At 39.9% G+C, this 24,959-nt stretch overlaps 1 protein-coding gene across 4 annotated transcripts in view; it reads right to left on the bottom strand.

The window, feature by feature from the left end:
- Positions 1–24,959, bottom strand: part of baiap3 (BAI1 associated protein 3) — an 81,211-nt gene that overhangs the window by 34,839 nt on the left and 21,413 nt on the right. For 3 of the 4 annotated variants that reach the window (XM_072559530.1, XM_072559532.1, XM_072559531.1), the window contains 10 exons: positions 24,671–24,778; positions 23,549–23,608; positions 20,842–20,908; positions 19,951–20,164; positions 18,609–18,653; positions 11,383–11,460; positions 10,456–10,555; positions 4,463–4,570; positions 3,885–3,977; positions 3,255–3,358 (listed from right to left, as the gene is read on the bottom strand). In XM_072559530.1, coding sequence (XP_072415631.1) covers positions 3,255–3,358; positions 3,885–3,977; positions 4,463–4,570; positions 10,456–10,555; positions 11,383–11,460; positions 18,609–18,653; positions 19,951–20,164; positions 20,842–20,908; positions 23,549–23,608; positions 24,671–24,778 — 977 coding nt within the window. The remainder of the gene's footprint in view (positions 1–3,254; positions 3,359–3,884; positions 3,978–4,462; positions 4,571–10,455; positions 10,556–11,382; positions 11,461–18,608; positions 18,654–19,950; positions 20,165–20,841; positions 20,909–23,548; positions 23,609–24,670; positions 24,779–24,959) is intronic. The other variant, XM_072559533.1, reaches the window with a different exon arrangement.

The following is a 24,959-nucleotide window of genomic DNA, read 5'->3' as shown; positions in this document are numbered from 1 at the left end:
AGTCATTGTCCGTATTCCACCCAAGGCCAGCACTATCCTGCTGATACAGCAGTTTATACACTACTAGCTTTGACTTTCTGTATGTCTCATTTTTTTCAATATGACTGAATCTTTAACTAACTAAAACTAATTTAACCCCTTCATTCATATTATATCTGAAATGTAAACAGAACCTGCTGGAGAAAGTCAGCAGGATTGCTAGTATCTGTGGAGAGTGAAACAGAGTTAACGTTTCAAGTCCCATGACTCTTCTTCAGAACTGAGCAATGCTGGAAAATGATGGTATTAATGTTGTTGACAAAAGGGGAGAAGCCGTGAGTGTAACAGATCTTCAGAATGCCTAGAGCAAAAGGGCAGTAAAGGAGGCATATTTATATAAAATAGATATTCATGTTATGGATAATTCAAATTACTTAGCTTTGTTGAGAGCACGCCCACATAAACAAGACATTGGTTGGAAGTGGAAGCAAGGGTATTGCTGTGGGAGTGGATAGCAGTGTTGCTAAAATGGAGGACACAGATCATACAATTGAGCATAATATTGACCCCTGAAGGCTGTAAACTGCTTAAGCAAAAAGTGAGATGCTCTTACTCCAGCTCCCTGGTCTTTGTTGGAACATTGTAGCAGGCTGAAGGTGGAAATATGAGCATGACAAGGAAGATTAAAATCATCTTTACAGACAGAGCGCAGATGTTACACAAAGCAGTCACCGAGCCTGTGCTTGATGTTGCCTATGTGGAGGAGACCTCCCTGTGAGCAGTGGACTAGATTAAAACAAATACATGTAAATCACTGCTTCGCCTTGAATGTGTGCTTGTGGCTTCAGATAGCGAGAATGGAAGGGGTTAAAAAGTAACTCTTACACCTTCAAAGATTGCATGGGAAGGTGCTATGGGGGAATTATGAAGTATTGGGAATACCAGGGGAGTGGAGTGTCACGGAAGGTCGAAGAGGGAAAGTCCCAGGCAGAAAAAGGGGACCAGTCGGTTAGAGGGGGAACATTTGAGTGCATCTTATTTGCAAACTGTTTATCAGCCTCTATGATTCTATGTGAAAAAGTTGAAATCAAATTAGAAGTTGAAATACACGTAAGTCCAAAGGCAGAGGAATCAGACTAAATAAGATAGAAGTAAGTCTACATGTAATTCAATGCAAAGGAGCCTGAAAATTAAGATAAACAGATTGAGGGCACAGATAGGCACATGAGTATATAATATCACAGCCATGCCTGAGACTTGACTGAAAGATGGGCAAGATTGTCAATTCAATATTTCTGATTACAGACCAATCAATCAAGATACAATGGCATAGCAAAGGAGAAGGAGACACAAAATTGATCAAGGAATTAATTATAGCAGTAAGGAATGATGATACCTTGAAAGAATCATCAAATGAGGCCATATCATGAGAAGTAAAATACACAAAAGGTCACACATACTATTGTGTGTGTACTATAGTGCCCAAACAAACAGTAGGGAAAGACAGAGGATCAAAACCAAAAGAGAAACTGCTGGAAAATCTCAACAGGTCTGGCAGCATCTGTAAGGAGAGAAAAGAGCTGATGTTTCAAGTCTAACTGGCCCTTTGTCAAATCTCAAGACGATCAAATATGTTATCAAATTTCAGACAAGAGTAAGAATAGTAAGACAGTAATAGTTGAGGGGGGGGGGAGGGGTTTATCAACCCAAATGTTAACTGGACTGGTTTTAGTGTGCAAGGTGGAGAGGGAACAAAATTCTTAAATGGCATCCAGGAGAACCTTTTTCAGCCAGTACATAGAAAGTCAAACAAGGGAGGAGGAGGTGGAGTGGGGCATGCAGTTCGGGTCCTAATATTTGGAAATGAACCCAGGAAGACACTTCAGTAGGGGAGCATTTTGGAGATAGTAGCCATAACTCTGTTAGATTTAGGATAGTTATGGAACAGGATCAGGATAAGCTGGGAATACTAGTAATAAATTGGGGAAAGGCTAATTTTACTAAGATACGATTCAGCCTAAGGGGACTGGGAGCAACTATTTGCAGATAAAACTGTGTCAGAACAGTAGGTGATAGTTAACAAGGAAAGAGCAAAAATGTTCCCATGAAGAAAAAAAGTGGAACCAAGATAAAAGAATGCTTGTTAAAGAATATAAAGGTTAGAATAAAAAAAAAGGCAAGCTTATGACAGGTACTGAGGGCTTAATATGCAAAGTCCCTAAAGGAATATTAAAGGATGTAGGTGAAGGCTAAAGAGGGTATGATAAAAAAGAAATTAGGAAAATAAAGGAAATGCATGAGAAAGCATGGGCAGGTAGGAAGGAAAACTCAAAGGTTTTTCTTTAAATATATAAAAAGCAAGGGAATATCTAGGGAAAGGGTATGGCCCATTTGAGACATAGAAGTAACCTGTGTGAAACTGGAAGACATGGACCCATGGTCATCAATGAATAATTTGCATTGTCCTTCACAATGAAATAAGATGATACAGGTATATATCAGGGTGGAGGACTATGAAATATTAGAAGACATGGAGAGAGAGAGGAGTAACAACAGCCTTAACAGTGGATAAGGAGGCTTGGATACAATAAGATGTTTTCCAATTCTCTGGGACCTTTTCAGAATCTAAGGATTCTTGGAAGATTACTACCAGAGCATCCACCAGAGCATATGGCTGCTTCTTTGAATACCCTCAGATGCAGCCCTTCTGGTTGAGGGACTTACCAGCCTTTAACCTCATTAATTTCCCTCGCACTTTTTCTCTAGTGATAATTATTGTATTTATTTTCTCTTCTCCTTTTGCCCTTGATTATTTGGTACTTTTGGAATGCTATTAGTGTCTTCCACTATGAAGACAAATGTAAAGGATTTATTCAACCTCTCTGCCATTTCCCGGTTCCCCACTATTATTTCCCCAAACTCATTCTCGAAGGGACCGTCACTCTGGCTTCTCTCTTCATGTTTATATATTTAAAAGAAGCTCTTGCTGTCTGAAGTGGTTCAAACTTGCAAGTTTCCCCTCAAAGTTTATCTTCTCTTTAGTACATTTTGGTCATCTTTTAAGTCGATACTATCTTTAACTTGCCTGGTTAACCATGGTTAGCTGATCTCCTTTTTGGAATCCTTCTTTCTCACTGGAATATATCTTTACTGTGAGCCAAGAAATAGTTTATTAAACATCTTCCATTGTTCCTCAACTGTTTATGCTGCTAAGCTATTTGTTAAACATTTCTGAATGCCAACAGGGTGGAAGTTAATATAGGGATTGTACTCACACAGCTGCTTTCTGGAGAAATGAAAGGTCAAATTGCATGGCATGGTGGGCAAGAATGGTCACAGCATGTTTGCTGAGTTTGCCAGACCAGCTGTTTTGGTCATCCTGTGGTGAAGGAGAAGTAACAAAATTAGTTCTGAGCTGTCTCAAGGTTACTCTGGGGGCAAGGATGTTTTACACCATTATGATGGTGCCAGTCTGAGCCAGCGGAGTTCCCATGCAGTTCCCGGGTCCCAGTAACTGTCTGGCCCCTCACCCTGTGTCCATTCTACAGATGTGAATGAAGTCAGTGAGTGGCAGGAGACTTCTCCAGGTCAAGGGAACCACAGTTAAGTTTGTTCCCCTGTGACTCACACCTTCTCCATTGGCCCTGTCTCCACAGTTAAGGGCACAAAGTAACAAATAAGAGATATCAACTCACTCAACACCCACCCGTCAACTATAATGCTTTGATTATAAATCTTATGTGATACAACCAAGGATTTTTACACGTGATGATTGCACAAAGGATTTAACTACAAATACTAAAGGATAGGAGTGTCAAAGATACCAAGTATTTTGGTATACAATATCCACCTAAGCCAGTCACAGCTCCAACTGTTCTACTCTATTGTAATGAAGTAATACCTACCTGGAAATCGGAGTGCTCAATCTCCAACAGTTGCCTCAGCAACAATTCATGGATTCTCATACCACACATCCTCTTACACAGCTCCGTATCTCTCTGTAAAACAGGTAACTGTGACAGCAGTCTTCATAACTCATTTTATTCTACTTTCCTCTCTTCTTCTGATGCTAACTGTCACTGGGATGTATGTTCCCTTATCTCCTGAAGGTGCTGACTCTCAGTAGGGTACAGGTTCCTCTTCTTCTGAAGGCGTTAGTTCAAACTATGGTACAGATCCCCTCCTTTCCTAAAGGTGCTGACTCTTACTGAGGTACAGGTCCCTCCTTTGACACTTGGGGAACTTTTCAATCGGCAATCTCATACTTCAGACAAGTAACTCTGTTTGATGTGTGATTATAGACAGTGCAATTTCCTGTTCTCACTGCGAGGCAGTAGGTTTACTAACTGAATGCTGTCAGGATTCTGTATTAGCTTATTTGAATGGGCTTATTAAGAACACTTGACAATACCTCAATAACTCAAGGTAAACCCTCTATCTCTACCTCCCTTAATGTAACTTTGTGTCTTGGTCAGCCCATTACCTGTGACATGATCAGTGTTAAGATGAGGTGACAGTCTCCTTGTACTCGAGAAGAGCTTTTTCGAGGCTCCAGTTTAAACCAGTCATTGATTCCTCCGACTGGAATGTCCTGACAATGGAACGGAAAGAATTCAAACATTTGCATTAGGTAATGGTTCTGAAAAGGTTAATGTTCATGTTACATTGGCTCCACCCATTCTACTGATATTATACACAGTCTGTAGGTGGAGACCAGAAGTTCTAGTCCAGCTTTTGGAGGAAGCATATGTATCTGTAACAACTCCCTAAAGTCTGAGTATGTACACCTGACAAAATGTAGTTGTACTTATAAATAAATACCATAAATATTCTTGTTACCCAAGAATAGTGCCTCATTTGCAGATATTCTAGGCTGGTATGTCACTAATCACTGGTTAGGCCTAACACAAAGTAGGATTGGTGGTAGTTAACTACCTCAAATATCCCTTACCCAGTACCACATACTGGCAGAGCTAACATGTACTACAAGGTACCATAAATGGTCATCTGAGAAATACCAACTGCAGCCTGGAGCCTCAGATGAAGCCTGAGTCACAGTCTGGCCTTAGGATAAAGACCAAATATACAGCTGCCATAGTTTACTCTGTCACCAGAGAGAGGTAACTGGTGGTGGTTTTACCTGAGGGTCACCACAGCTCAGGCATGGGGAAGAGATTGAACTGGAAAGCCCTTCATGGTAACCTCAGTCAATGCAGGAATCAATCTGTATTGTAAACCAGCAACCCAGCCAACTGAGCTAACCAAGCATGCAGTCAGATTGGAAGTATTAGAATAGTTAAAAAAAGAACTATGCTCTTTCGTTGAACATATGAAGCATTGATAATAACATAGATGAACCCATGGTATAAATTGGTTTAGATCTAATTGATATTACAGAGTCGCTGGGTGGATTTTCTGGAGTTGGGTTACCTGACACTCCCTAACCCTCTCAACTTAAAAATCAGTTAGCACCTCACCGATATGAAATCTGGTTTCCCCGCAATTGTCATCCAAACTAGGGGATAAATAAGGAGCTAATAAGACTGAGGAACTCAAGATAATTATGGCAGCAGACAAAAGTGTCATGGAGAAACCTATGGAAATAAAAGCTAGGAAATCGCTAAGACCTGATGGTTTACATCAAGAATTCTAAAAAAAATAGCTGAAGAGATAACAAATGCATGTTGATGATTTTCCAAAATTACTTTGTTAATATTATTAAGGAAGTCTGAAGGATGCATTTAAAAATCTTAACATAGTTTCATAAAATATGAATAATATTTGACAAATTTATTGGTGTTTTGAGATTAAACTTGTTAACTTGTTAAGCAAATAAAGGGGAACCAGCAGATGTAATATATTGGATTTGCAAAACACATCAGATAAGGGGCAGCACAATGGCTCAGTGGTTAGCACTGCTGCCTCGTAGTACCAGGGACCTGGGTTCAATTCCAGCCTAGGGTGGCTGTCTGTATGAAGTTTACAATGTTCTCCCAACATATGGGCTCTTTGATTTCCTCCTACAGTCCAAAAATGTGTAAGTGAGGTGGATTAGCAATGCTTAAAAATTGCCTTATACTGTGCAGGTTAGGTGAGTTAGCTATGATAAAAACAGCCATGTTGGATTGTGGAGATAGGATGGGGGTCTGGGTGGGATGTTCATCAGAGATTTGATGGGCTGAATGGCCTCTTTCTGCACTGTAGGGATTCTATGATTTATAAAATGTCATGTACAAGGTTAGTGTGCAAGATGGCATCAAGGCTGTAACTGGGTTGGTGCAGGGTGGTCAGCTTTTGTCAGTCTATATTAATGACTTAGAGACAGACAACACGAGTAATGCATCTAAATTTACAGTTGAAACAAAGCTGTGTGAAAATGTAGCATTGAGGAGACATGCCAGCTATAAAATAGTATAGGTGGGTTTAACTGAGTAGACAAGCTGGCAAATTGTGTTAAATGTGGGGGAGTGTAAGGTTACGTGTTTTAGTAGTAAAAATGGAAAATGGATTTTTTAAAGGCATGATACTTTTAATTGTTAATATTTAGAGTGCCTTCTACAAGGAACAGAGAAATTTTTCTTGCAACCAAAGTAATAGTTTAGGAAGGCAAATCACTTTTGACCTCTATTGCAAGGCGATTGGAATACAAGAATAAGAAAATATTGCGACAATTTAATAGCACTTTGGTGGTCCATATCCGAAATATTGTTTCAGTTTCCAGAGACAAAGAACAGTACAGTCTGCTTCTACCACTTTCTCTTGCAGCACATTCCAGGCACTTACCATATACAGTGCCTCTCACATCTCCTTTAAACTTCCCCTCTTTTACCTTAAACGTATGTCCCTCATAATTGACATTTCCAGTTTAGGAAAAAGACTCCAACTCTAAGAAAGATATGCTTGCCTCGAGGGCAGTACAGTGAAGGTTCACCAGATTGTTTTCTGGGATGAGAGGATTGTCCAAAGGTGAGAGGCTGAGTAGACTGAACCAAACTGTCTAAGTTTAGAAGGAGTTTGGAAAAAAATGAGAAATTGTTTCATTGAAACATTGAAGATTCTTAAGGTATTTGCAGAGATTGCTGCCGCAGAACTTGGGAATCTAGAACACATGTTATATAGTCTCATGATGAGTCTTCAATTATTTAGGACAATAATTGAGAGAAATTCTTCACTTAAGTGGTTTAAAATCTTTGCAATTCTCACTCCAAAGATTGTGGTATTCCATCAGTGACTATAATCAAGCTGAATGGATAGATTTATAGTCTCTCAGGGAGTAACAGGATATTGCTTGAAAGCTGAAGGGAGGGCCAGCTACTAAAAGAAATAACAAGGAAGAAGTTTCAAAAAGGCAGTCTGCAACTTTGAATTACTGGCTGAGTCAAAATCGCTATGCATTTCTGCTCCCTGCTGCTATAGAAATGAAAGGAGATACAAAAGAAATACGAAAAAGTATTGGGATTACTTTTTCCCATTCTCAGCAGGAAAGATATGAAAAAGCTACCGAGTGAAATAAGAATGAACAAATCAGATTAGCAACTCCGCTATGTGTGTTGGTGAAAGAGAGTGTCAAGATATATTCTAGCTCAGACCTTCCTGAGGAGCAGATAAGCCACACAGAAGTTATGTTGAAGGCTTTGAACCCCATATGATACTTATAAATTTTTTTTATCATCAAAATTCAAGAGGAGTGGTTGATCAGCATGTGACCAAACAGACACATCTATCTGGATCCTGTGAGTTTGGATAACTGAAAGATGACTTCATCAGAGACAGGATTGTCTTAGGCATATATGTTTGTGCAGTGACAGCATGTCTGCGCAAAGAGGATAAACTTACTCTCAAAGAAGCTCAGAGATTGTCAATCATCAGCTAGAGTGTGTTAATGGGAGAACAGATATTACATTGAGACACATTCTCGGTGGAATTAGAACAATATATTGGAAAGTTATGAGACTACTGAATGATGACTATAGAGGGAGAGCATCAAGACAGCTTTGTGCAAAATAATGGGCGTTGCCAATCTATGCAAAATGATGTAAGACTATGGCCCAAAAATGAAGCCCTCAAAAAGTGAGGTTGAGGCTATATGATGGAACAATACTAACCTAAAGAGGACAAATCATTGGGAAGAATGAAGATGAACATCAAGCAAAATCCAGACATCTCAGCTGAAGCAAGCCTGAAACTGTATCTGTCAGCATACCAGAAGAAATCTGCAGCTTTTTGCTGGCCACTAAGCCATTGACAGCTGAATAAATTCTGAAAGATTACCAAAGGTATCTTTCCAAGTCTCAGATATCATCCTGGTAAATATCATCTTGCAGTGGATTAAAGTATGAGATCAACTGTCAAGGAAAGTTCCAGATGCCCTCAAATTCCTACAGATTGGATTAGCAGCAGCAGGGTAGCACTGAAAAAAAATCTAGAAAAGTGACATTTGTCCTCAATTTACAAGTGAAGAATTTATAAAGAATTGACAGATTCAAAATTATATATCATCCATACACTATCTCAGGCCAAATGGAAAAGCTGAATCAGTGAAAATCACCAAACGGATCTGAAGGAAAATAAGCAATGCAGCAGAAATTTGTACAGACTAATTCTTGAGAGTCCAATCCAAAATCTAATATCCTGTCACACCCAATGCTATCTCTCCAATAGCGAAAAAACTATTGAAACCAGAAGTAGAGCAAGCGCGAGTGATCAATTCATGGTGAAATAACAGAAATCCAAATTTTACTTGATAAAACTGCCAAGTCATTGCCAAAGCTGACCACTGGAAAGCCAGTCAGAGGACTTTCAACAAAAGTCAACTCACACAGCATATTTGGAATTGAGCAGAGCTATTGTCATCTTCATCCAACAGAGTGAACATGAATAACCAGGTGTATCACTGCAACTGCAGAAATCTACATAAAGCAATTGTGCCCTCACTGCAATCAGCTGACCAGAATGCCCACACATAGTACAGAAGGGCCATCAGTCCCAGAGGTCCAGCATTCCCCTGTGGCAGAAATGGGGATCAGGAATAACAGTCATTACAGTGACAACATTCACCATGGGAATAACACTCCCCAGATAGGGAACATTACTCTGGCAATTCAGCAGATAGAGATGAACAATCAATGACAATGTGTGCACCATTAGGAGATCTGCATGATTTAAAAACAATGCATGTACAGAGATTTACAGCAGGGAACCGACAAGTTAACTCAGCTCTGCGAATGAATGAAAGCTTTTTTCTAAATGAATCATAGAAACATAAAATACTGAAGAGGGTCTTTGGCCTATTGAGTCTGCACTGACAAAAAATATTCCTCTAAATCTATACTAGCCCCACTTTCCAGAATTTGGTCGACATTTCCAATGCTCATCCAAGTACTTTTTAAAAGTTGTGAGGTTTCCTGCCTCAACTAGCCTCCCAGGAATTGCATTCTAAATTCCCACCACCCTCTGAATGAAAAAAACATTTCCTTAAATCCCCTCCAATCTTCTGCCTTTCACCTTAAAATGATGCCCCCTTGTAACCAATCCTTCAACTAAGGGGAACAGCTGCTTTCTATCCACCCTGTCCTTGTCCCTTATAATCTTATACACCTTAATCAGGCTTTGTCTGCTCCATAGAAAAAACCCAAGCTTACCCAGCCTCTCTTCATAGCTGAACTGCCGCATCCCAGGCAACATCCTAGTCAATCTTCTCTGCACCATCTCCAGTGCAATCACGCATTCCGATGGTGCAGTGACCAGAATTGCACAGCATACTCCAGCTGTGGTCTAACCAAAGTTTTGTACAGTTCTAACATTAACCTCCCTGCTCTTATATTGTATGCCATAGCTGATAAAGCCGAGTGTCCCATAGATCTTCTTATCTACCCTATTCATCTGTTCTGGTACCTTCAGGTATCTATGGACAAGTGCCCCAAGATCCCTCTGTTCCTCTGAGCTTCCTCATGTCCTGCCATTCATTGGAAGAAGTAATAAGACAAAGGAGTACTCAAAGTGCATCATCTCACATATATCAGGGTTAAATTCCAGTGGCCACTGACCTGCCCATTTGACCAATTGTCTATATCCTCCTGTAATCTAGGACTTCATTCCTAACTGTCAATCACCTGTCCAATGTTCGTGTCATTTGAAAACTTATTTATCATCCTTCCCACATGCTCATCTACATCGTTTATATATATATATATTATATATATATATATATATATATCACTAACAATAATTATATGTAGATTGAGTAACTTCGGAAAGTTAAAATGGTTTGATAGTGTATGCATTTTGCTTTTATGAGATGTATGGAGAAGTGCAATTGTAGTGAGTGTACTGGCTGCTGTCTATTTTTGTCTTGTATGCATCTGCATCAGTTGAAACATCCCAGAGACCATGGTAACGGTGATGTTTGGGAAAGAAGATTGCTTTTAAACTCGCTGGCATCCCGGCCCCGTTCCTTCTTTTGAATGTCAAACTTACACTAATTGGAATATCCAGGCAACCGAGGAAATCATCGTTTTCTTCCTGTGATCCCATGGCGCCATTAGTTCGAGCAGACTTCACGATCTGTTTGAAGTATCTTTACAATCAGAATAACAATCAGCAAAATGGATTAGATCTGAGAAAGGGAATATTAAATACAGGGTGGTTTAAATTAATTAGGCAGTGTAGAGAAGATTCACCAGGATATTGCCTGGGATGGAGCAGTGTAGCTTTGAAGAGAGACTGGATAAGCTTGGGTGGTTTCTGTAGAGAAAAGAAGGCCTGATTGAGGTCCCCCTGATTATTGGGGAAAAGGTTGGGGGGGGAGCATGGACAGTATGGCTTGAAAGCAGCTGGGGTGAGGGCCATTAAGGGAAAGCTCCTCACTTCCTGGTATCATTGCTATCAGTCTCTATCTGAGAATCTGAAGTTTTTCTTAGCAACAGTAGAGCTGGTATCAATGCTAACATTTACAAAAGAAAGGTAATTTGCAATACAGAGTTAGAAAGATAACAGTAAATGCTTAAATGGAAGGTTCATCTAAACCTAAATTAAACATTTCCTTTTTTATTTATCTGCATCTTTATGTTTGATCATAACAGTTAAACACTGATGTACCTTAGCAAATAAACATGGAGTATAAATTTTAACTATACTCTGGAATACTCTGAACAGTAGGGATTTCCATCCTACTGTCACAAGAAATACTCCAAAGGCAAGGGCAGCATGGGTAAGATACATAGTAAAGCTCCCTTTCCACTATTCTATCAAGCACGCCCAGATTAGGAACAGTATGGAATCAATCCTCTCCATTATGCCATAAAATGCTCCCATGAGGTTAGATATTGCATAAAGTTGATATTTTCCTGCCCCCTGAGGGTTTGATGGACTCGATTAGCCAATCCAAGCAGGTTATTGACTTACCTTCCCATTCCTTTAAGCCCACTGATCTGATTTAGATTTTTGCAAGCCTCTACCACCGAGACTTCATCATCATGGTCCCTGGGAAGTGATGCAATGACAGTTATTAGATAGTGATACTTGTGTACAGTGATACAGACCTCTTGTACAGTGCACAATTGACCCTGGCACTGGATTCACCAGTTGCTGGCTGCTCTGGATTGTTGAAGGCCAGGATTCCTGGTTCTTACTGCAGTCTTCAGTTCAAACAGATTAGGGTCACTTTATCAGATCACTTACACATAAAGATAGGAATTAGGAGCAGGAAGAGGCCAATTGAACTTGCTCCACCATTCGATATGATTGTGGCTAATTTCACTGAAGCACAATCCGGACTCCCATTGATTAACATTCACATTTTACTTAACAAAAATCTATCTCGATCCGCCATAAAATGGTTTCAAGACTCTGTTTCCACCACCTTTCAATGAAGAGTTCCAAAGACTTATGACCCTCTGAGAAAAAAAACTCTTCATGCCTGTCTTAAATAAGAAACCCCTTACATTTTAAACAGTGACTATTCATTTTAGATTCTCCCGCAACAGGAAACTTCACCTCCACATCCATTGGTCAAGACCCCTCAGGATCACATGTTTCAATTAAGTCACTTCTTACTCTTCTAAACATTAATAGATATTAGCCTAGCCTGTCCAACCATTCTTCATAAAACAACCTGCCCGTTTCTGGTATTAGTCAATAAACTTTTCTAAACTGCTTCCACATCCTTCCTGAAATAAGGAGACAAATTCTCCACACAGTACTCCAGGTGCGGTCTCATCAGTGCTCTATATAACTGAAGCATGACTTCCTTACTTTTCTATTGCATTCCCTTTGCAATAAATAATAATATTGTATTAACACCTCTAGCTGCTTGCTGTAGCAGTATATTAACCTTACATAACTCATGCACTAGGACATTCACATCTCTCTGCATGGCAGAGTTCTGCAACCTCGCACTGTTTAAATAAAAAAAAGTTATCTTTCCTGAGAAAATTGACAATTTCTCAGTTTTGCACATTATACTCCATTTGTCAGATGTTTGCTTACTCACTTAACCTATTTATATCCTTTGTGGCCTCTTTATCTCCATTTCATAAGTTACTTTCCTACCTGTCTTTGTGTCATTAACAAATTTAGCATCTATACTTTTAGTCACTTTCATCCAAGTCGTTTATATAAAAGGTAAAAAAAATCAGCGCATTCAATTACTGATCAATGTGATGCACCAATTCTTGCATTTTGCCAACCAGAAACTGATCCATTCATGCCTTCTCTGTTTCTTGTTAACTAGCCAAACTATTTCTGTTAATATGTTAAGCCCATAGTTAGAGCACTTATTTTCCAGGATAACCTTTTCTGTGGCACCTTTTCAAATTTCTTCTGGAAATCTATCTATATCCATTACCCACATCATACATTAATTCGCCAAAGAACTCCAAAATGTTGCTTAAACATGATTTCCTGTTCATTAAACTATGTACACTCTGCCTTATTATCTTGAACCTCTTGTAAACCCTGTTAAAATGTCTTTAATAAACTAGCTTCTGACGTCTTTCTTATGATGCATGTAAACCTGACTGGCCTGTCATTTCCTACTTTCTCTCTCCCTTTTTGAGTAAAAATGTTGGCCTTTGCTATTTCCAGATCTAATGGAACATTCTCAGAATCCAGAGACTTTTCCAAACTTAAAACCGCTGTCATTAATCATTTCTTTTCAAACCCTTAGATGACCTCCATCAAGATAAGTCAACTCATAGCTCTAACCATTTGCTCAGTATCCTCTCTGGTGACTGCTATTTTCTTCAGTTCCTCCCTCTAATTTACAGCTACATCTGGAATGTTACTTGTATTTTCTATAGTGAAGACCAATGGAAATTATTTGTTCAATTTACCTGCCATCACCTTATTTTCCATGATTAATTTTCTAGGCTCAATTTTAAAGAACTAATACTCACTTGGTTCAGTTTTTCTTCTTTTTTATATGTCAACAGAAGCTCCATTTTTGTACTCCTAACTAGCTTTTTCTCATACTCCAACTTCTCTTCCCTCATTCATCTTTTAGACTTCCTTTGTTGCTTTTATATTTTGTCAAATCTTCTGACCTGTTAACCATCTTTGCACAATTATGTGCTTGTCTTTAACTTTCATTCAACTTTTAACTTTTTCAGTTAACCATGAATGGTAGATCCTCCCCTCAGAACTTTTTTGTTTTAATTGAATGCATCTATTCTGGGTATTTTCAAATATTCTTTTAAATGTCCATTCATAACTCTGTGTACTCTTATCGGCATATTCTAAAGTATTCTTTGAAATGGCTGCTCATGTCTGGGGTGGAATGTGGCTCAGTGGTTAGCACTATCACCTCACAGTGCCAGGGACCCGGGTTCAATTCCCACCATCAACAACTGTCTGTGTGGAGTTTGCACATTGTCTGTGTGGGTTTCCTCCCACAATCCAACGATGTACAGGTCAGGTGAATTGCTAAATTGCCCATAGTGTTAGGTACATTAGTCAGGGGTCGGTATAGGTCTGAGTGGGTTACTCTTTGGTGGGTCAGTGTGGACTTATGGGGCTGAAGAGCCTGTTTCCATACTGTAGGGAGTCTAATCTTATAACCCTGGGCTTACGTGTGAAGCAGGGAGAGGGCCAAGGCAGCCAAAGGTAATGGAAGCTCAGAAGGTCAGGCTGTGCCCTCACTGTGCTCAATTACTCCTTTCTTGCTCACAGATTTTACTCACAAGGGCAAAGAGAGGAAAGATTTCTTGAAATTTTACATCAGTATGTTTCAATGGTAGAGGAGACATAGCTGCATGCACTTTTGGTGAATCAAATGGACCGCGTGTCAGTCAGGGAACACTTGGAGGATAGACACCTTGAGACTTAAGTTAGCTTTGAAAAAGGACATGGGCAAACAGTTATTTGGAGGAGAGTGAATTTCAATAAGGTGAGATTCGATCTGGCTCAGATAAACTGGAATCTGGAACATAGAGGCAAAACTGTAACTGGAAAACTGGCTGCCTTTAAAGAGAGGATAGTATAATTGGCATAAATTCTTATAAAGAGCTGAAAATGTGTTGCTGGAAAAGCGCAGCAGGTCAGGCAGCATCCAAGGAGCAGGAGAATCGACGTTTCGGGCATAAGCCCTTCTTCAGGAATGATTCCGGAAGAAGGGCTCATGCCCGAAACGTCGATTCTCCTCCTTGGATGCTGCCTGACCTGCTGTGCTTTTCCAGCAATACATTTTCAGCTCTGATCTCCAGCATCTGCAGTCCTCACTTTCTCCTCATAAATTCTTATAAAGGTGAAAAGACAAACAAACAAAGTCAGAGTTTCTGGATAATGAAAAACATAAAGGGTAAGTTGTATCAGATATCAGGTGAATAATGTAAGTAAAAATGAGGAAGTTCAAAGAAGAAGTGAGAAAAGAAATAAGAGAAGCCAGGCAGAGAATGTAAAGAGATTGGCACCTAACATAAAATGAAACATATGAGTCTCCTATAGGCATGAAACAATAAAAGGATAGTAATAGGAGGCTTGGAATTAGGGAGCGAAGAGCACTTCTCTCAAGCAGTGTGAAAGTCACAAAAGATGACATATGTGAAAAACTTCTATTCTGGAAGGAGATCCAAGCACAGGCACATACCTGCCACTCTTAAAGCAACAATAAAATATAACAAAGGAGACACTAATGAAAGCATTACACTGCATTAAGGATTTTTATACTGACATTTTAAAGAGCATATATATCGAAAAATGAAAAACAAACATTTCAAGCCTGGTTTGACAATCCACAGACATCATATCAGAGTTTCAGTTATTTAAACAAAGAATAAGCATTTTCTTCAAGGAATAATAAATAGCTTGAAGGTAGCCAAAAACGTTATTGTTTTGTGAAACAAATGATTAAGGAAAGTCAATTCTTCTGATATTTCTAATGATGACTGCAAAGATGCTAACATTTTCCAGCTTTTAGAAGATCAGCTTAAATGTTGAGCTAATACAACATGAATTCACGACAACCAGGTGAAATAACCAACCAGTTTGTAGGCAAGTGTCAATAGTTATGGAATGTGATTTCACTGAAACTGTTTTAGCTGAAAGCCTTATGGAACTGACTGTTGCCTCTACACATTAAGTTCTTCAAAACTCACTTGTGGGCAAACCTACCACATAAAGGATGTACTATTTATGCACTAAAGGATAACGGAAGCAAGTTTGAAATCAATGCTGTGGGCTACCAGCCTCCCAGAGCCTCTAACACAGCTTGAGGTCATCAATAGGGTCAGCAAAACATCCAAATCTAGAATAAAGGGAGGTTTGTCTCAGTCACTAAGACAGTGTTCAAAGTATTACCTCCTCTTCACTACCCTCAGTGCAGAATGCACTGTACATACAATAGAGTCTATGATAATCAATTATAAAGTCAAAATTGAAAAATTCTGCATTTTAAGATTTTCAGAAAGCTATATTAAATCTACATACTTGTCCTCAAAGCAATCGCTGACCGTCATCATCAGTTTTCATGCTTGTCAAACAGATCCATACAGTTCCTCCCTCACACACTCTCACTATCTGATCATACATGCACCATCATATTGCTGGGAAGATGACAGATAATGGTACTAGAGCATGATCAAAGAGCATTCACTCGTATGATACTGGCATAATATCAGATTTGTCATCGTGTGCGGTAGGAATCTGATGATCTGCATCTTGTATGGGTCACAGGACCTCACCATTGGTTATCAAACATCAAATGACCTAGGCTGGACACAATGTCATAATACCTTTCCATAAATCATGTGCTCAGATCACTTTCTCAAACTCTTATTCTTTGTCCTGGTTCAAGTTGGGAAAAAGAGTTTGAGAATGTCATATGAACACATGATTTATGGAAGGGTATTATGACATTGCGTACATCCTAGGCCATTTTACACTTAATAACCAATAGTCGGATCCTGTGACACATACAAGATGCATATCATCAGCTTCTCACTATTCAGGATGACAAATCTGATATATTCAAGTTTTACATTAGTACCAGATATGTATGACAAATTGTACATTTTCCCATTGTGACAACAGTCAGCACACTGCAGAGTGGAACTACACAGCCATGTCATGATAACTGTATAACTACAGAATGTTGCACATCTGCCAAAACATTATCTCTCCACATTAAGATAATATATTTATATGCATACTTGTATATTGATTGGAAATGGTTCACAATCTTTAAAAGACAAAGAAGGGATGTTGCTTTATTCCACAGATCCTGAACTAGACACGCCTGTAGCATTAAGACAGTTAGATGGCAATATGACATACTGTTCCATGAGAAAAGGTATCTGCCTCACTTTCAGTAGCAGCAATAATTTAGCAGCTCACATGCAGTCACTATACCTTTGCTCTATATAGTCAGTAAGCGCAGAATCCAGACCATCTGTACAAGTTGTTTTGGTATAACATGTATTTCATTAACATTAACATGAATTGGCTATAATGTATGGATGCTGTTTGGATAATGCAAAGTTTCTATTGAATGGGTAGAGCAATTTTCTATAGCAACCTTCTACAGTGCAGTTTTCTAGAGCGCGATGTTCTAAAGCACAAGGTTGCTGAGGGACACAACTATCGCTTTAAAGCAGAATGACCTGTAAATCTGAGATCCATAGAGGTGTAAATGGTTAGTGTTGTTTGTTAACTTCAACACCCAATCTTTGTGATAACTGTTACAAGGGCTAATACATATAGGAAATATTGAGGCCACATCGTTCCAATGTGTTACTCAGAAACCACATCACATTGTGTACACATGATGTTCTGTACTCACACTGAGTAATGGAAATATAAACTCAAAAATGGAAGTTTGACCTGCTTTGTTGCAGAGAATGAACTATTTTTATATCTCAGAGGAAAGTGGAACTGTGTGGTCACTTATTGCTTCAAAAAGACATATTTTGAGGAAGCTGGATTTTACTGTCCAGCCATAGGGTTTGGATTGATTGTTAGTGATAGTTTGTCTCTGAACTGAGAAAAGAGGGATCAATTGAGATACAGGCTTCCACAAATCCTGCAGCAAATGAAATTACTCTCTATCTTTCAAATTGGAAAATAAGTAACTCAAAGACTTAGTAAAAATAAAGGAAACTTCTAATTCAAACCAAGGCCTAGGTCTAACTGACCAGCTACTGAATTGAGGATCACTATGGTTGGCAATGTAACATTCACAAAAAAATACACAAAGAAAAGAAGTGTCCTCAGTCCATACCTTTGGCTTGGACTTTAATCCACTGACTTTGTGCCTCTTTGCGCATGTGTTCAACTTATGATGTTCCTAAAAAGACTTTGTCTCATCTATCTGTCCAACCTATATGTGAATGCATGTGTGTACATTTGGATTTAAAGAGGGCTTGGTTTAAATTTGGATATTAGTAATGAATAATCTGTTTTTGCCACATGTTAAGAATAAGTTTGCTGTGATAAAGAAGTATTAAATTCTTGTTAATTCCTAAAACCAGGGGTGAATTTAACTTAGATAGTTGTCACAGTCAAATATTAACCATCCTAGTGATTAAATTTGTCATATTTCATGCTTGCAACAACTTGTGGAAGACTGAGGCTTGATTTCCAGTGCACTATTCTCACAATGTTGTGAAAAAAAGTTCCTGGGATCTTTGGATGTGAAAACGTGAGATTGGATGTGGAAGGAAATTAATTGGCAACTGATAACAGGACAGATACCAGGCAGCACACTTTAAAATAATATGACATTAGAAGTAGCTAAAACTTTCCAGTGGATAAAGAAAATAAACCTGACTGTTTCACAAGTTTTAACAAAGGCTAAGGCCATAGAATTAGCAAAAGAGTTAAATATAGAATTTCTTGCAAAAGGTAGTGAGGCAGAGATAATTAACGTTTTCACACAGCATTTGGGACTGGTGGAAGTACAAGAGGGACTAAGTGCACAATTGATATATCACTTGAGTTAGTGATAATTCAATTACAGTTAAAACAGCTTGAAATGGAAAAAGAAATTTAAAAACAGGAGATGAGACAAATAGAGAGACCCAGCAATATAGAGATACAGTGAGAGAAATGTAAAGATAGAGGAAGAGAAAGGAGTCAGTATTTGAAAAGAGAACATAAAAAGTGCAAAAATGAATAAGGGCTGAGGCAGTAACACTCACCAAATATCAAGGTGGAGCTGATCACTATGAAGGTCATCCAGATCACTGTGAAACAGGGAATATTCAACAATTCAATATTCATTAACAACGTAAAGGGTGTCAGAAGATATTTCATGACTTCAGAAATCCCAAAGCATTTTACAATGTGCTTTTATACTTGAGTCAGCCATGTAGTATCAGAAATGTGGCAGCCAATTTGAGCATAGCATGATTTCAATGCCCTCCTAAATTAAAAAGTAATATACTGTGGACTCTGAAAAAAATGCTGGAAAAATCTAACAGATCAGGCAACATCCGCAAAAAAAGAAATAGTTGATATTTCACATAAAACGTTAACTCTGTTTCTACTGTCACAATGCCTTCTGAGTTACTGATGTCGAATGATGGGTAAGTATTTGCTTGGATACCAATAACTCAGCTGTTCTTCTTCAACCGAGTGAACCATGAGGTCTTACATCTACCTGACATCGCAGACACCTCAAAAGTGCAGCAATAAATCAGACTGTCCCTTCAATAGTGCAGCACTCCCCCAATAGCACAGTACTTCCTCAATATTTTCCTTCTACAAATGCAGCATTCCCTCCATACTGCCCACTAAAAGTGCAAAGTTCCCTCACTACTAATCCTCTGACATTTCAGCAATGTCTCAGTACCAACTGCCCAACATAGAGCAATCCCATAGCACTTCCATTCCGTCACAGCAGCGCTCCCTCTAACCTGATTTTCTAACAGTGCATCATTACCTGAGGTCAACCTCTCCAGCAATGGAGCCCTCCCTCAGTACCATAGGCCTGGCAGTGTAATACTCCCCAACCCCTGCCTAAGTACTGACCCTCTGACAGTGTGATGCTCCCTGAGTACTGACCCTCTGACTGTGTGTTACTCATTGAATACTGACCCTCTGACAGTGTGGTAATCCTTGAGTACTAAACCTCAGATAGTGCGATACTCCCTGAGTACTGACCCTCTGACAATGTGGTACTCCCTGAATACTGACCCCCCTGATAGTGTGGTACTCCCTGAGTACTGACCTTCTGACAATGTGGTATTCCCCGAGTACTGACTCTCTGATAGTGTTGTATTCCCCGAATACTGACCCTCTGACCATGTGGTGACAGTGTGGTACTCCCTGAGTACTGACCCTCTGACCGTGTTGTATTCCCTGAGTACTGACCCTCTGACAGTGTGGTACTCCTCGAGTACTGACCCTCTGATAGTGTGGTGACAGTGTGGTACTCCCTAACCCTCTGACAGGGTGGTATGCCTGAGTATTGAAATATAACATTCACTTGCTATTTCTCTGTCAATAGGGTAGCTGACATGCAGCATTCATAATACTCACAACATGTAGCTCTCATTCCACACTGGATTCAGAGTGCTTGATTTGACATCTGTGGCCTGAATGTACTTGGCAGGAAGTACTTCTCTGAGGCTCGACTTCTTTTCCATCCTATCCTTTTTCTTCCTAAAGCTGAATTTCCGCTCCTTCTTCTCTTCTGTTTCCCGAGTGGTCTGACCCATTGTGATTCCCAGCATACAGTAGGGATCGCTGAAACCTACAGTGACCCACAGAATCAGACAGCAAATTATTTGTGGCGTCCCAATTCGCCACTTAAACCTATCAGGCAATGTTTAGCACTCATTCAGCTAAAGTGCGTTGAAAGAAGCTGGTGTGAGGCTAAAGGCTCACATGGAGAAATGTACTGAGTGGTTTACTGTGCTCACTCCAGCCACATGTTTCCTCAGTCTGGATTCTGTGTGATGATAAACTATGGAACATGCAACGCATTGTTAATGCTGCAAAGTTTTAAACCTTACCCCAACTTCATAGGTGCTTTCACCATAACCTGCTAACAGTCAATGCCTGAGCTGATTACTGCCATGCAGATCATGCTGGATGGAACTGAACATGTGTAGGATGTTAATCAATGAGGAAAAGAAAGCAGGGGTGAAAAAGCCATGTTAATACACTGAGTAATCGTGGCATTTATGTGGACCCTTTGTTCGATGGTCCTTGCTGTGTAAAAAACAGCCATGTCCCCACTTTCAATCCCAATCATAAACCAATACATAGGAAGTGAGAAATTGATCCACATGTGAGCTCCCTCACTGTACAGGCTCAGTAACTCATTCCTCTTGAAGGTTAATGTAGAATTGCAGGAGACATATGAACATAGAGGACAAGTGTCACTTCACAAGATTAATTCTAGATAGGAAACTTTGGATTCCTCACCATTGGCATCTTTGGCCAGTAGGTTTCTTGCCTCCACAACAATTACTTTCAGGGTCCAGGAGGGCACCTGTGGGTGACATTATAAAAGTAGTATTAGTTGAGCATGGGGTTTAATACTGACTGCAGGAAAATGGCAACATAACCTCCTCAACATCTGCATGAGAGGAAATTAATAGTAAGCGTACAAACCAAACTGTCAATTAAAATAAATTGTGCTTTCCAACAGTTTAATTTGACTGTTGGTAAAAGCAGAAGCTAATACCTGTACACAAAAGGCCTATTAGTAGGCAGACAACACGGCTAATATCTCATGTTTAGAGCTTTCTGAAGACCTATGTTACTGCTGTGGGATCCTGCTGCCCATCTGAAACGTTTCTGAAATGTTCTCATTACTTAAATTTTTTTAAATCAGATTTGTATTAATTACCTGGAATTGGGTATACGAAATTTCCAGATGATACAAAACAAAGCAATCAAGTAAGCAATGAGGAAAGCGATCTAGTTTAGTTTGTAGGAGCATTTGGAAAGATTGGTAAATTGGTCAGAATCATTGGAGATGAAATTTAGTGTCAAGAAATTTAAAATTCTCAAAAAATTAGGCAAGAAAATAGAGTACCAGAGGATACAGATTTCAGGTGATGAACAAAACGGCCAGCGAAAGCATAAGGAATAACCTTTTTACACAGCAAGTGGTTAAGATTTCCACAGGAGGTGATAGAAGCCAAGTCAGTTACAGAGGGAATCACTCATAAACAAAAAATATGTAAGGCTTAGCAATTTGGCAGGGAAACTGGATCAGAACAGAGAGCTCTAATGTTGAGGAAGCACTTGTACTGGCACAATGGGCAAATTGGCTTCTTTTGAGCTGAGATTTGTGTAATTCTAGTTTTACATTACTCCAAGTCAGGAAAAGAAAGCAGGAAAAAAAAATTCATAAATGATTTTCTTTACCCTTAATTTCAGAAACTGCAACAAGCAGGCTCTTCCTTTGCACTTGTTTCAAAAGTCTAGACCCATCGGTGTCCATCATAATCGGATATTGACATTGCCAGCAGCATCACACCTGAGCATTACTGAGCGTGCATGCCAACACATGGGCATCATACTCCCTGGCATCGCACATTAATGTGACACACTTTGCTACAGATGAAAAGCAAATTTAGTATTGAAAGAAATTCAGTTGTGAATTGGAAGCTTGAAATATATATCCGCTCCAGCTCGCTGCTGTTTGACATGAACAGTTTATAACCGTTGCCTAAATTTCTCTATTTTGATTCGACTCTCTGCAGTGTGGAAACAGGCCCTTCAGCCCAACAAGTTCACACTGACCTTCTGAAGAGTAACTCACCCAGATGTTTACCCCTGACTAATACACCCAACACTATAGGCAATTTAACATGGCCTATTCATCTACCCTGCACATTCTTGAATTATGGGAAGAAATAGAAGTACCCAGAGGAAACCCATGCAGTCACGGGGAGAAGGTGCAAACTCCACACAGACAGTTGTCCGAGGCTGGAATCGAACCCGAGTCCCTGGTATTGTGAGGCAGCCATGATAACCACTGAGCCACCATGCTGCCCATTTGAGCAAGAACCATAAAGATATACAGCAGGTTGGGGGTCAAAAATAACCAAATTAGGATTGCTGCAATGCACATGTTGGCATCAAGAACAGTGCTGACTACAAAGACAATTGAATGAGGGAAGTTGTAAAGGGCAAGTTGCAAGTCAATGGATGTATTTGGATATGCAAATCAGTAGGGGTGTAAATTGGGAATGTATAATGGAGTGTATTTTGGGGTGTAAATTCACAGGGTCGAGAGTATGGTGCTGGAAAAGCACAGCATGTCAGACAGCATCGAAGAAGCAGTAAAAATCGACGTTTCAGGCAAAAGCCATTCATCACAAATAAGGCTGGGAGCCACGGGGGTGAAGAGATAAATGGAAGGGGGATGAGGCCAGGGGCAAGGTAGCTGAGAGTGCAGTAGGTGGACAGAGGTGGAGGTAAAGGTGATAGGTTGGAGGGGAGGGTGGAGCGGATAGGTGGGAAGGAAGACGGACAGATGGGACAAGTCATGAGGGCGGTGCTGAGCTGGAAGGTTGGAATGGGGATAAGGTGGGGGAGAGGAAATGAGGAAACTGATGAAATCCACATTGAACTTGAGAGATCTAAGTCAAAGTTGTAAATGAGCTAGGAGTAAATTGGGATGTAAATTTGGGGGTGCAAATCAGGACAGGGTATAAGTCAGGGGTGAAAAACTAGGGTCATAAACTGGCTGTGTAAATCAGGGTGAAGAATTTGGAGGTTAAATCAGAGGGTATAAATTGCAGAGTGTAAGTCAAAGAGTTCAAGTTAGGGATGTGAGAGCTCAATCAGCAAGGTGTCGATCATGGGTTGAAATTGGGGGTGAAAATCGAAAGATGTAAATTGAGGTGAGTAAATCAGGGTGTAATTCAGGGGTTGTAAATTCAGAGGGTGTTAATCAGGAGGGTACAAATCGAGGATATGTATTGTTTTAAGTTAGGAAGCTAGCTTTGCGGCAGACAAACTGGCTTAATTTCCTGTAAACATCACAGAACAGGTTTACTATAGATCATTTGGTCAAGGTTTATTGGTAACTAGTTTCCTGATTGTATTGGAGTAGCAGGTTTACTGTGCCAGCACACTGAATTTGTTGAGTTCTAATACTTAGTGATATCTTTACCTTTGCTTCTTTCACTCGGTGCATCACAGCCTCAAATTCATTCTCATCAAGCCTGAAGACCTGTAAAATATAAAATCACATCAGCCTCTCTCACTCTGAATATACTCATGTTGAGCGCAGCTTCACTGCCCCTTACAGACAGTCACTCTTCAGGAGGACAGTAAGCATCTTCAAATACAAGGGCATTACAATCGTGTACCATTATATATTTCCACTGAGATTGCTGTCCTTGCATTTCCTTGCAGGAGTCAGGAGCAGAAACCCTTGCTAGTGTTATCCTATTTCCTGACCCAAAGGCGTAATGTTTCTGAACTGCCAATCTGTCCAATTCTGGAAAATTGTTCTTCCAAGAGGATGCTGATATGTAGGCATCTATGAAAAGGATGAATATATTGCAAGTTTGGATAATTAGCCCATACACCCCTTGCTCTGTAAACACAGATATGGTGTCCACATTTTGAATAGCCTGTTGCAAGCACCAAATAATATCCCCTTAATAGGCAACTCACCACCGCCTAGCAAGAATCTAGCTTTGCCTTAGTTGAAAGACACAACAAGTTGTTCCCAACATTGAGGTAGACCTCAGTGGATGTTGTATGTAATTTTGCCACATTTCTTACCTTAACCCACATCATTCAGATCCTGAAAAGATTCTGCCCATAGATTCTGCAGTTGGAGTGTTTCCTGGAATAATCCTGGATAAGTATGAAATCTGCACATAACTCTGGAGTTACCGTGTAAGAATACCTGTAACTCTGGGCTGTACCTTTCTCTCCGGGGCTACAGAGGGAAGTTGCCTGTACCTTTGATGTTATATTGTGAGACTACCTAACCCCTGCGGTTACAAGTGACACTATTTTCCTGGCTAGTGTGGGGTTGCCTGTGGCACTGCAAATAAATCATGGGACTGTCTGTACTGCTGGGTTATAGCTCAGCACTGTCTATATCTCTAGGGTGACAAAGTGGTACTGTTTGTACTCTGACATTGAGTGTGACACACTACCTCTACCGCCAGAGTCACAACATGAGACTGCCCATACCTCTAGGACTGTCTGTAATTTGGGGCTTACAATACAGGATTGTCCATATCCCTGGAGTTACAGTATGGGACTGATGAATTACCTTCCGCAGATAGCGAAGCATCTCATCTTGGTCTGTGATATGTGTTGTAGAGGGGACACCAGTTCGGTGGATAACTGTGTACAGCACATTCTCACACAGCAACAGCAACTACAGAGGCAGAAGCAGCATTATTATTGTGAATATTGAATTGTTGTCGTCCGATTGTCAAATGCTCGTACATCACATCACCCCATTAACAGTGGTCACCAAATAATGCACTCCGACTGTCAACCCTTCCCCAACAACCATCCCATAACCCCTGGTCACCAGCCACCCTAAACCTTCGATC

This window comes from Chiloscyllium punctatum, chromosome 40 (genome assembly GCF_047496795.1).
Source record: "Chiloscyllium punctatum isolate Juve2018m chromosome 40, sChiPun1.3, whole genome shotgun sequence".
Taxonomy (NCBI): domain Eukaryota; kingdom Metazoa; phylum Chordata; class Chondrichthyes; order Orectolobiformes; family Hemiscylliidae; genus Chiloscyllium; species Chiloscyllium punctatum.
Note: the sequence above shows the minus strand (reverse complement) of the source record. Positions and strands in the feature narration are given on the sequence as shown.